The 13842-nt window shown below is 39.2% G+C and overlaps 1 protein-coding gene across 17 annotated transcripts in view; it reads left to right on the top strand.

Annotated features, from left to right (window-relative positions):
* LOC100704397 (rap1 GTPase-activating protein 1) overlaps positions 1 to 13842 on the top strand; it is a 55072-nt gene that overhangs the window by 27997 nt on the left and 13233 nt on the right. For 8 of the 17 annotated variants that reach the window (XM_005448543.4, XM_005448537.4, XM_025901361.1 and 5 more), the window contains 4 exons: positions 7394 to 7487; positions 12070 to 12105; positions 13121 to 13168; positions 13614 to 13652. In XM_005448543.4, the coding sequence (XP_005448600.1) occupies positions 12088 to 12105; positions 13121 to 13168; positions 13614 to 13652 (105 nt within the window). In that variant the 5' untranslated portion in view covers positions 7394 to 7487; positions 12070 to 12087. Of the gene's footprint in view, positions 1 to 5110; positions 5410 to 7393; positions 7488 to 7584; positions 10354 to 12069; positions 12106 to 13120; positions 13169 to 13613; positions 13653 to 13842 lie in introns of those variants that run through there. The other 9 variants (XM_025901362.1, XM_019349804.2, XM_025901366.1 and 6 more) reach the window with 7 other exon arrangements.

Consider the following 13842-nt stretch of genomic DNA (forward strand, 5'->3'; position numbering starts at 1 on the left):
AGTAAAAGTCTTAGTAGCCTTAGTAGCTTCTCAGTCTTCCATGTCATGGTATTCTGGCGTTGAAGGCAAATGCACTTCTTTTTTAGATTTCACCTCTCACCCAAAAGGCTTCTTCAGTTCTAATAGACCCTGGCAGTATTAAACTGCAGGTGTGACTCCCATCAGTTTTAGAATTGAAGAAGCCTTTTGAATGACATGTGAAATGTATTTAAGAATCCAAGAAGGAACTCCAGCTGTCTTCAGCTTGAACGCTTAAAATTGCAAGGGAAACACATTGTCCTTCAACAAGACAACTTATAATTGCATAAGGATAAAATTGCAGACCTGCATAAGGACTTAAGGACCATGTACAGGATTATGCCTCAGGAACAGAGTGTAACTCCTGTGTTTTCTCTTCGCTTATTTTTGTGTTCATTTTTGACCATTAACTTTTAGGTTTTGACTTTTATATCTTTAGTTTTATTTCAGTCTGAGTACCCCCAAACTACTTCGTTATATCCCAGAAACAGTTGTGGTTTGGGTTACAGTCGACCTTTTTACAACATTAACCACATTAGAAGATTCTCCTTCATTTTCTGGGTTAACAGGATGACTCGTCCACACAGTTAATGACAGATGAGACAGTTTGACTAGAAATGTTTTTGTCAAACATCACAAACAAATGTAATTCATGAGAAAATCTCTTTGTCTTGAAATACATTTAGAATAAGACGGCTTTTTTTTTTACATGCACAGTATTTGCTCTGTGTTGGTTCGAAGACGCTATAATATCTGCTTTCAACATTAATATAGCAGCAAGCAGCTATTTGCTCATTAGATACTTAATGGAGCATCTTTCACAGAAAATGATGTCACACTGTTCTGTTTTTTTGTTGTTTTATGTTTTTATGGCCGACTCATCCATATGTGCCTGTTAGTGGATGTGAGCTGATGTGAGTACCTGGAAATGTGTTGGCATTCACAAAATTTATAAAGATACTAAGGTTGAGCTCTTACAGCACATTTGGAAAGTAAAACAGCAGATCTTAGTGTGAGAGTTTCTGCTGTTGTTTTGTTATTCTCCTCTGCTCTCCGTTTCATCCTAGGGGTGTATTATGAAACCAGATTATTGGCTTAGAGGCCTATGTTGAGCTTAAAGTCAGAGTTTCCTGTGTCACGAAAGTAGCTCTCCTTTTATCTGACTAAATCACTGCGGTAACTTATACTGAACATGTGTTTAAATCTAAAAACAGCTGGAACACCTTTTGGTAGATTCTTTTATTTACAGCATGTTTAATTGCAACATATATTCTGTACTGGGGCAATATATTTTATATAAACATCATCATAGGAGTTTGCATGTACTAATTTGATGAAGCAGAAAATGGATAGGTGTTGTTATTCCTAATTCTAATCTGCTGCTAATTCTCTTTTAAACTGCTAGAATTGCAGAACACAACACACCAAAATCACCTGTTTTCAAGCAACAAAACCCCCCCAAACTTCACTTAAGTTAAACTAAAGCAATTTCTACGTGTCCTTAGGCTCAAACATTAGGCTATGGTACAGTAACATGTAATGTTTCAGAGCTCTAATGTGCACCTACACCTTAGAAATAAACAGCAGCACAGAGAGCCAAACTTGGCGATAAAGCCGTTAACTTGAATTAAAATGTTTATTTTACCACTCTGTGCAATAAGGTGCAAGATTAACAATTTTCTGCAGCATTAATCTTATCATCATCTTCTGATAATGTCTGATTGGAGCAGGCTGCACATACAGGGATTGTTTCATGTTGAAGAGTCACATGACCTTGCAAAGGGCCCATGGTTTTTGTGAGCCTGAAGCAGAAAGCCTGGCTTAACAGACAAAGTCGTTAGCTACTGTTCTGCTAACCATGTTCTCCAACTGTTGTTTTAGGTTTTGTGGAGCCGGCTAACACAGAGAAAGCCTGGCTGAGTTGAACTTTGTTTGAACTTTGTTTGTAGAAAAGACAGGGCTGAAGTTAAGAAGTGCAGTGAAAATGCTTCTCAACAAGCATGATTTATGATGTCAGTAATAATAATCTAAAAGGAAACCACCTGATACTTGACAAAAGAACAAAAAATCACCGCCCTACTTCATTTGCAACTCATAAAAAAGGGCAAGGGCTAATGCCTGTTTTGTTTTTTTGTTTTTTGAGTGACAAATGAAGTGGGGAGGTGTGGCTCACGCTGGCCGAAGACACCGGTGCTCTAATGAAACATCCAGCTCTGAATGTTATATACGTACATCACCTTTAAGAAAGACTGTTATTATTATAATTAGGTCATATTTACTGTTTACTCTGCATCTAACTGGGACACTTAAGCACAAAGAATTTAATGTCAGAAGAGAATAACTTGATTCTCATAGCAGCTTTATTCCCCCACCCTCTAATATAACCTCATTACCCACTTAAAATGCTGTATAATTATCGAACCACATCACAATCATAGTCACAGTAGGGTTCTGTAGAGGTATACTGCAGAGATATCATTATAGCGATGGAAAGTTTCCTCAAAGTTGAGTTGCACTCGGCACTCCTACTTTGCCTTGCAAACAAATTATGTGCTTGATTAAACAGCCAATTTGTTTAAGAGTGATGGGAGGCAGGGTTTAACATATCCAAAAACAGCACGAGAACACTCCAACATTGTGCCGCAGGAACTCTGATGAAGGATTTCTGATAGACTTTGATTCTCAGATTTTGGATTTAATATTATATCCCAACAACTGATTCTCACAGGACACCACATGGGAGACTAGGACTGTTGTGGAGCGCCGCACCAATATAATATATCTCTTTGCAGCCCTCCATAACAGTCCCAGTTTCTCATGTGGCTGCTTGGGAAAATTCATTGCCCACTCCTGTTTTACCAGTTAACACAGCTGATGAAGTAAAACATTTGACATAATTCACCACTGAACACACTGAACTGTATTATATATTTAATATTAATATCCATGTGGACAGTCTGTTGGAGATATGCCTTCAGTCATTCGTTCAGTGCTGTTTTGTAAGTACTTCTTACAGCTCAGTGCTGTTTACAGTTCTCCGCCCGCCCTCCTGTTCTACCCCCCTGAGGTCGACCACCACTAATTAAATTGCAACCTGTGGGAGACATACTTGTTATGCATAAATAACAATTAATTCAAATTTCCGAAGAGCAGCCATCTTGCCTGCCGGAGACCTCAGACGTGTAACTGATGTGAAATGCTTCTGTGATTAAACCTTTAGCTAGCCTTTTAGGTCACTAGCAGGTCACACGTTGCCTCCCACACACATCATACAGATTACATTCTTAGCTGCTTGCAGGGCATACTTTGCTAAGCATGGTGATGCACATTTAAATTATAAGAAGTTTAATATTTTGTGGTATAAATAGAAATATTAATAGAATAATGAAACCTGCATCAGGAATAATGAACATCCCGTGGGATTTACAGGATTCACTTAGCTGTGGGATTATTTGATTTTATGTCTCAAAGGATTTTGGATGATTATCAAACTCTTCTTGGTTGAAAAATAGCTGAAAGTGAGATTGAAAGAGAGAGGAATTTTTTTTAGCGCAGCAGCAATTCTCAGAGGATATGATATGGGGGTAGGAGAGCAGTGACCACAGGCCATTTCAGCGGCTAATGGGATGGGAATCCCTTGCAGTTTGGGCCAGTTACAGGGTATTTACTGATTCTGCAGAGGATGCTAAAGCAGGAAAGATGCAATCAATTTAAAAACAACTATCACTGTCCACAGCAGATTTTTTTTTAAAAACATCTCTTTGTGGCTGTAAATTTTTTCCTGCTTTACTATTTTCTTTGTCAGTATTTGGTGTTCAATTACGTCTGAAGCTGTCATTGTAAATGCATATGCCCTTCATCTGATTGAAATCTGATCGAATAATCTGTGTTAACATCATGGTAATCAGATTTTAAGCAGGACATTTAAGCAGTATCTGCTGTTATCGGATAATTCGCAACAAAGCTGTCACATTCCACATTTTCATTTTTTTTAAAACCTACACCCCAGGTCACTGGGACCTTTAAAAAAAGAACCAGATTTTCTTCACTTAAGTGTTAAGAAGAGAAATAGACATTAGTGTCACAGTTCGAAAGGGCATCTCAGCAGATTATTGGTAATCTGGACATTTTTCAAAGTTTGTATTAATGATATAATAGACTTCGCTCTTTTCTTTTTTTTAACCCAAGAAGCTTTTCGAGTTGAGAGGATTATTTGTTTTTATCACAATACACAGCTCTTAATGGTTCACAGTATGATGAATGTGCTGTAATCCTTTATTATCTCTTCATGTCTGACACACAGGCACACACACACACACACACACACACACACACACACACACACACACACACACACACACACACACACACACACACACACACACACACATGCACACCGTTTGGTAGTTCAGGTGTACACTTTGAAAAGCTAAGTAAAGGAACAATAGATTGACACTCCTCTGCATTAAAGTATTATTTAGCAGGGATTTATCTGTCTATTGGTGACATTAGTTGGAGGTCTGCTGGGAACTGTGGATGTCAGCTAAGTGACGGAAACGCACATGTTCTCTGGGGATTGAATGAGACTCATTACAGTAATTAAAAACCTTTCCACACATGTTTTCTCATCCTGCACAATGAGTGTTGGGGGAGGCTACGGTGTCTGCTCATCTCTGGGTGCTTAATGTTGAACATAATCACCTTGTTCAAGTCCTATGATAATGAACATGAATGTGCATGTGGGTGTTTTTTTTTTCATGTGTGGCTTACGTTGGTTGCCACAGCAACAGCCCGAGCAGGCTTGTGAGGCAGTGTGGGGATTGAAGACAACCCCCTTTACCCTAACAATCTATGCTTTCTCTTTTTGACTGCAGACTTCAGTAGTTCTCAACTGAAGGGGGGGAGGGTCTCCTTCTTTGGAAGGGGGATAAGGGAGATTGTAAGTGGTATTGGTTGGGGGGTTGGTGGGTGTTAGTGTCGAGTTCAGGTTTTGGAGTATCGGGCTGTGTGTGAGAGCTGCAGAGCGGACAAAGAGGGTGGAGATGGAGGAAGTGGCAACTAAAGCGTGCACGTGTGTGTGTGACTGGGTGGGAGGAGGGAGAGTGAGGGAGGAGAATCGGAGAGGATGCTCACTGGGAGTGTGCGATAGTCTAAAGAGCTGAGCGTGAGGCCAGCAGGTGAACGACTGATGAGAATCAGCGAGTGATCTGGTTGGAGCTGGAGAATTAAGAATAAAAAGAGCGAGAGCGAGAGAGAGAGAGAGAAAAGTACGAGGGAGAGAGAAGCTTAACTCTGGAAGGAGCGTGGACGGTGAGTTATCCGTCCGAGTGCTGGTCACTGGCTTGACTTCCCGGGGAGCGCCAAGTGTACAGCTGCCACACCACTGTGTGAGTGAGTTTCCTGCTCTCCTCCATGCAGGACATCAGTTTGCTCAGATGACACACAGGGACTTCTTCACACGGCTGATTTTTGTGCTGCATTGCCAACCAGCTGGGGTGTGTTATGTAATTTGTTGTGGTGTTGGGATAAGGCTGTGGCTTTATGCTGCAAACTGATCCGCAGGACTGCTTACATGGTAGTCCTACATAGAACCGAGCAGGTGTCTGCGAGCAGCAGCATGTTATTTGTGCTGGCCCACATGCTTATGATGAAGGACAAGTTCGTGCTGGACATTTGCTGTGTGACTTTACCCTCGTGCATGTTTTTGTGCTACTTTTCTGGAGTGGTGTATACATATTATAAATTCCCAGTACACTGTCTTTTATAGAATAATAATGTGTGCACAATAGGACTTCTATAGGCAGACATATGTTTCTTGTATTACCTAGATTTTTTGGGGGACTATACATTTTGTTTAAACCATTCATTCATTTTGCATAATTAAATATGTGTGTGTGCGTGCGTGCGTGCGTGCGTGCGTGCGTGCGTGTGTGTGTGTGTGTGCGTGTGTCCTGACGATCTATTGAGCATTAGTTCTAATTAAGAGTTCAGGACAGCTGATGCCTTTTCCTATATTGTTCTCCCTTGGGAGAGCTCTTCGTGTGAGCCTGTTGAGAAAGAGCTTAGAAATATTCCAGTTTCATTTGCTGCGGGACTTTTCTTGATTGAAGACTCACTTGTTGTGTAATAGCAGGGCGGCAGCAGGGTGTACTAATGATTCATGCTCTGTTTTCTTCACCTAAATTTGAATGTGAGTGCTCTCAGCGCATGTGAAACCCGATTTCCATCTCAGCCACTGTCCCTCTTGAGCAGCTGTTTGTCTTATCTCCGGCCTCAGCATCCGACCATCCGCTGCAGCTCCATACATTCGCTCAGATAACTGAATACTTTGTCAGCACAGTCAGCCACATTATCTCTTTGAGAAATTACAATTTTTTTAAAAGAGTGTTCCATTTTGTCCCCTGGAGTTGTTGAGGGTGTAGAGTAATACTTCTCTGCTTGCGGAGTGTCGTGCCTTTCGGCTGCTGGGGTACGCCGCACCCTGAACATATTTCATCGTAGCTGCCGTATCCTACTTTAATAATCGCCGGCAGACATACACATAATTCATGATATTATCGCTGATTCGTGATCAGTTTAGATGTTCTTCTGTGATGATTAATCGCTGTATGCATATGAAAGAGACTGAAATAAATTGCAGAAATTAAAAGGCTGCTGTGGAAACTGACCAGTTGTCAGTGTCAATACAGCACCATATTCATCAGAAGTATTGATCAGTGATCATGCTGAGAGAAAGCTGTTCTGGTAGAGATATTGAGTTTAGAACAAAAGATGTGTGACATTAGTATTGTTCAGTGTGTCGTTCTTCTGGATTAGAGATGCTTTTGTTTTGATAAATGTGAAAGTATTGGTCTTGTTCCCTGAGACCCCTGAGGTGTCTCTGAGGTAGATTGTGTGATAAAAGAAAAGGTGAAATCTTTTGGAAGTTATTGTTTCTTATATCATAAACAGCAAAGAAATCATGGGGTTTGTATCAGATGTAACTTAGCTATAACATTTTATACTGTTCAACAGATTTAAACCTCGATGACTATGACACTGCAGATCAAATAAACCAGTTGGAAAACAGGATTTTGAAATTTAATATCAATTAAAAACTGATGTATTATTGATTTGTGATATAAATTAAAGACCTTATTTCGTTGTCAGGTTGGAATGCGCTTCACTTAAAGAGCAATGTAACAGTAACCTAATTTCAAAAAGGTGACTTTAGTCCACTGCAAGTACCTTGTACAGTCCATACGACTTTTTTTTTTTCTTGCCAAAAGAGATCAACAACATTTCCTGAGGCATTACCTTTTGTTGTCCTCTTGCTCGATCTCAAACTGGGTGACCTTTTCTGACTGAATGTTCTCTTCCATCTGTCTGATTTTAGGAAACAAGATGGGAGTGACCCCCGAATTTCTGCAACTCTAGAGCCCCAGCTGCTCCAGCCTAAGCTCCCATTCACCGCCTCACCATTTCAAAAGGTAGGACTGGGGAAATTGAGTTTGCACTTTGACCGCTGACCTATATTAAAGACCTCTGTGTGACCTCTCATTCTTTGATCTTTTTAACATGTCTCAGCTGATCTTGTCTCCACACTTGCTTTTGTCTGGATGCACTTGCTCAGTGTTCTATCTGTATTTAATCTCTTGTGATGTATTAGACCCAGTTTCATGGCGTGTTACTTTGATTTCTATCCTTGCTTTCTTTTGTGTAACTTGTGGTATTAAAGCACACTGTGTCTGGATGGTTATGTTTGTACTGATTCAATTAATAGAAATCTATTTTTAGAAGGAAATTGTCAGCCGGATGCTGACCATTTTTAAATTGAAGCCTAACGAGCCTGATTCCATCAGAGCAAACAAATCAAAGCCTGAATGAGTCATTTTTAAGTCAAAACACAAGCTTCTTCATGCCCATCATCATCCATGAGGTGTAACCTAATTGGAATATCAATTATGCATGATAACACTGAGTGGGGCTCAATTATTACACAGTTGTTTTATGCTTTCCTGAGCCTTGCTTATTTTCCTCGGGGTTTTCATAAGGCTAAGCTTCAGTGTGAAGATTTGTGCTCTTGTATTTCTTTAATGCCTGCGGGTTATTAGCTGTCATGTCATTTTCAGATTCACCACATTCAGCTTGTCTCCTGTTCACTAAAGCTTTATTTTGCCTTTATGAATCACCTATACTAGAACTAATATTCTTTCTTTCAGCAAAAATGGTTTGAGGAAATACTAAATTGCTGTTATTGAAAGTGTAGGAAAAAGGGCCAAAAGTGAAAATGAAATAGGAGGAAATAATTTCAATAAATCTGTTTTGACTGTCACGTCCGTAGCAAATCTATTTTGCTGTCAGAATCTTTATGCTTACCTTTAGCACTTCTGTGATTGATGTGAAAACCTGGCAGAGATATTTTGGGATCCTAGAAACTGAATAGCTCCTAGCTCCGTGGTGATTAAACGACAGGAACAGTGTCACTCGTGTCGGATTGCTTTCATAAGATCCCTCACACTTTGGAATGGGCTTACAGTTCTCACAATCTGCCTTCATCTGGGGAAAGCAGAGAGAGTAGGAAGAGAAAGGGATTAAGAATTCAGGAATTCAGAGATTGGATTGTTGAAACCATCATTCCCGATCCTTGCAGCATGCACCATCTGTAGGTAAAACAGACTTACCAGTAACAGTTAGTCAAACATTTTGTTTGACACTTAGAAATTTAAGGATAGCAACTCTGATTTATGTCATTTTCCCTTTTTTGCACATTTTAATTGAGGAAAAAGTAGAAAAAAGGAAAGCATGGAAAGATTTTTAGGGACAGCGTGGTAATGTGGTGTGCTGTAGTACAACAAGGGCTCAGTGGAGCAAGACTCAGAGGAGTGTATCACTTTAATTAGAGCCCTGCGAAAACCAGGTCAATCTGCAATTAACCCCATCAGCTCTTATGGCCATTGCCTGATTCAAACTGAACTGTCCTATTAATAATCTTGCAGATTTCTTAGAGATGTAATGCAAAACTCCAAAAAGTGATAATTTTCAAATTTTGGTGGCAGAAATGGCCAAGATAAAAAAAAAAAAGGAAAAAAAAAGAACTGAAACATCCTACTCACCAGAATCGTAGCGCTTAAAGAAAAAAGTATAATAGTATACCAAAACCAAGAGTTGAAATAATCATGAACTGTTGTCCACTGCTCTTGGAGAGGGTTGCGTGAGTAATTGTGGGTGAGCTTTCTAACGAAAACATGTTACTTGTCGTTTACAACCTTTTTTACTGATTTGTTACACCAGTCAGGGTGACTTTTTACAGAGCTCTGTAAATTTGAGATGTCAGGAAATATCTTTAATGGCCCTGGAATGAAAATGCAGAACAAAGAACCAGACTTCATGTGAATTTCACATTCACATGTATCCATCTGATCCACTTCATGGAGCTGGTTGAAGTTTTAATGAGCTCTGTGAGAATGTACGGCGTTGCAGCTGATAAGTCAAGAGGAGCGAGAGGAAGCCTTGCGTGTTTAATTTGTCTCTTGTCATAATGGCGATCCTATTAGCTCTCATAATGAAAGGTCTGAGCTCTACACCTGCACTGTGTGTGCTAGCTTGGCTCCCTGGGGATCCCCTCATCGCCTCCTCTTTGTTCATTTCTGCAAAAATTAGATGTCTTGTTTTTCATCAAAAGATTGTTCCTTTTCATTACTTTCATTCTACTATTGGTTTGCATAGTTTTCTAACATCTGCTTTATGCTATATCCTGATTGTAGCGTAATAGGTGATCTGTAAACAGGACATAGTTGCAGCTGTTGTCTGTGACCGTAGAACGGTTGGACTCCACCTCTTGCCACCTGTCAGCCTAAGCCAGGATACAGATAGTAGTAAAGACAGAGGTGGTTGGTATAAAATTTGGAGTTCTTCCTGTAATGCTTTTGAGAGATAGAGAGTGACAAAGAGGGATCAGCAGAAGACTAGACACCTCCAGCTTCAGTCAGAGGATTACTTCTCAGCTTTAAGCAATAGCAGGTTTGCCTGCAACCTGAGACATAAACTTGCAGGTAATCTTGTATGCTTAGAGCACACACTGGGAGAGTCTGTGGATCTTGTCACCAACTTTGTCTGATCCAACTCTTTGTCAGTGATGCTTGCAAACAGCGGCGATGCAGCTAGGATTTTGCCATTTCAGAAAGGCACAGCAGTCATGGAGCGTTTAATCCAAATCTGCTGAAGTCAGTGACACTGGGACATCTTTGAAGCTGCAGGACTTTTTGTCAAGGAGAATTAAAAATGGCTAAAAATATTGACAAACACAACTACGCTCCAATGGTGACAAAGACACACTGGAAGAAACCCAGCAATGTAAGTAGCTTTATTTTAGGAACATGCTGCATACAAAACATCAACAAATGACAGACAAAGTGGAGAGGACACCTTTAAGTTAAGGCACGGACAGTCACTTCAAACTAATGTCATATCTATCTATATATATCTATATCTATATATATATCTATCTATCTATATTTATCTATCTATATAGATATATATATATATATATATAAATAGATAGATATATGAGAGAGAGAGAGAGTTTATATTGAGCTTATTTGGGGAAAACACTTATAGCACACTTGTTTTTGTTCAAGCCCAAAGATAATATCTAGCAAAGCATTGCAGGTCCCATTGTTCTCGTACTCATAATCAATCTTATGTGTATAGATTTATGAGCCTTATAACACTTACTTCTCACACTATTTATTGAAAGTAACATAATTCCCATTCAAGTTATACTTATTGTTATGTTCCATGAGTATAATGCGAAAGGTCCCAGTTTTATGAATAAATCATAGTAAATTTATAAGTCTTATTAGACATAATATTTGCATTTGTTGTACATATTGGAATCTCTGGCTAAACTCAGGGCTATTTACTTTCAGGGTTTGTGGCGGACTATTGTTTGCACATGGTGGAGGACTTTACTCACAGTCACACTGAAAGCCAAGACACGATTGCTCTGTACACAAAGTGTTTGACTTTGTCAGGCTTTACTGGCTGAACTTTTCAGCCTTTTACTTAATTACCGAAAACCAATATGTCCACGGACAATTGTTTTTCATCATTTTTTGCAATATTTATTGTCATTATGCTCACATGACATATGCCAATTTGGAATGTGAAAACTTTAGGACAATACTACAACAACTGTGGTTTGTTCTAAAGAAATGGGTCGATTTTTCATTTTTCTGTCGGTCACACGTGACGGTGAGATGTGACAAGATCATGTTCTGCAATAAGGTAACATGTTTATTAAAATAAATATGAGCTCAGACATTGGCTGTTTTGAAAGTGGTGGGAACAGCTGGCTTAGAATGTGTAATTTACCAGCTTTACAACATCTGCTCTACTGCAGGCTTTCCTAAATGTAAACTTTAACGCTTCTTTTTAAGGTCAGTTTGTCCTCATGCTTTTAACAGCTCAAACTTGTTCCTAACTATGTCAGGTTGGTATCAAATAACACCTAATTAGTTAATTTTAAGGCATTTCTGACATCTTTCAGAAGACTTCTACAGAAAATGTTGCATTATTATACTTTCTGAGGGGGTTTCAGAGACCTTAACTGTAGAGGTAAAATGTTGAATATATAGACCTCTTGCCCTCTAAATTTTTAAAAAAGTCTATTTGGATTTTTGTTTTGAAAGATTTTGGTTCATAACAGTTGTAAAGAGTGAATAGAGCTCTCTGTAACATAAAGAACATCACTTTCTGTATTGGCACAAATGCACATACCAGGATTTTTTACATGTCTAATAAGCAGTGCATAGAATGTTGCACACACATTATCTTGAATTATTGTAATCCCATCATGCAGTATTGCAAATATAGCAGTGAGATCTGACACCCTAACAATAACCATGTAAAGGCGGTGTTCCAGAGATGTTTTTTCTGTCACTGGATGGAGTGTGATGATGTTAAAGTGTTGAACTCAGTGAACCTTCAGTAACGCCAGTCAAAGGCAAACTAACCTCTGCACTCAAGACAAAGAAGCCTAAACATTGAATCTTACTCTCCTCTCTCCAGACCCCAGATTTATTTGAAATGATTGAAAAGATGCAGGTAAGATGATAAAAGATTGCATCTCTGTATTTTGTCTTGGCTCACTAAGCTGTGCTCAATAAGCAACTAACCAGCCAGTGTCTCTTCCTAATTCTGCAACACTTTGGCTCTCCTTTGCTGCAGTACTCATAATCTCTCTGAACATGAGAGGGATTTTGAGTATTTTCCGAGGAGTGTTGTCAATGTGTTTGTCTTTGTTAACATTGTGGTTGAAACTTTGGCTTGGCAAACTGTAAGCTCATTATCTCACCTCAGAATCTATTTCCTGGTTTCTGAAGACTCTGGAAGGATGTTTTCTGTATTCATGCTTTCCCAATGATAAGACGTGTTTTATAATAGAGCATCTGTGCATTATTTTTTGAAATGCACATTTATCTTCTTTAAAAAAAATACGAATTGCAGTCACAATAGTGCTTCACTATCTTTCATGTTTGGAGGTAATTCTTCTTTTGCATGGGACGTGACACAGGATTGTCTATTTCCACTGTCGGACAGTGTATTGATGACTGCATCGTCTTCCATGATGGTCGGCGCCATCATCTAGCCTTGATTTAGTAACGCTGCATCTCTTTTTCTGCATCGATCCTCCTCACTCTCTTTTCACGTACACACACCTCATGCGCAGTTGTAGGACTGTCACTTATAAATCTTTTTAATCCCAAGACTCTTATTCACACGTTTCTGCAGTGTGTTTAATAGAGTTCTCTGTCACTTCCAAACTCACGTCTGTAACGTCTTTCACTCTCCTCACTCTGAGGAATGTAATGGATCTCTTTCTGTATTTTTCCATCTGTCCCTTTTTTGACTTTGCTTTGTTGCCTGCTGCACATCTCTGGGGAAAACTGAGTTGTTACATAATAAATTTGATCATTTTTTTTGCCTTTTGTTTATGTCACAGTTTGTGTTCATAGATTGGTTTTGTGCTTGACTTTAGGTATTTGTGGACTTTTTTCGTGCCACTTTGTGTGACCCTCCTGTCTTTTTGGTTTCCTTATCTAACCTGCTTCTCTTACAGGGGAACAGGATGGATGAGCAGAGGTGCACCTTTCCTCCGCCTCTTAAGGTATAACTCTTCATGGAGCAACACAAATTATTCATACTCATTGTCCACGGCTGCTCCACCTTATCTTTCTCTGACAGACATGGCAATTACTTCAGCACCCAGTATTACAATGTGTTCTTCATAATGCACTGAAACGCCCATGTTCCATACAGGAACAAGCTAGTGGGATGCTAAGCTCTGTAGACTAAAGTTCCGAAAGGGACTTTTGAACACATTATAATTATAAAGTGATGAAGCATTTTATACCACCAGTGTGCCAAATAGTATTACTTTCATTAAGGTGTGCATTGTTGGCTGATTTCTGTGTCATTGCTAAACAGATTTTCATTGCATAACTGTTATGCAATTACTCTGAAACAGTGTCCTTTGGGAATGTAAAGTCGTTATTATTTTGTTGTTATTGTCATTCTTCGATGAGGAAACAAAGCATTTTCTTTTTTTCCAGACTGAGGAGGATTACATACCGTACCCAAGTGTCCATGAGGTACGACGCTGTGTTGCAGTATTATTGTTACTATTATTATTGTATTCCAATAAAAACACAGAAATATTGAAAGCAGTTGACTCGTAGTGTTGTAGACATCCAAAGTCTGAATAAAATGTTCATTTAAGCCTCAACAGACAAGCTGTGATCAGACATTTTACGAGCATTCTTATTAAACTAGTAAATACTC

Source organism: Oreochromis niloticus, linkage group LG20 (assembly GCF_001858045.2).
Source record: "Oreochromis niloticus isolate F11D_XX linkage group LG20, O_niloticus_UMD_NMBU, whole genome shotgun sequence".
Lineage (NCBI taxonomy): Eukaryota > Metazoa > Chordata > Actinopteri > Cichliformes > Cichlidae > Oreochromis > Oreochromis niloticus.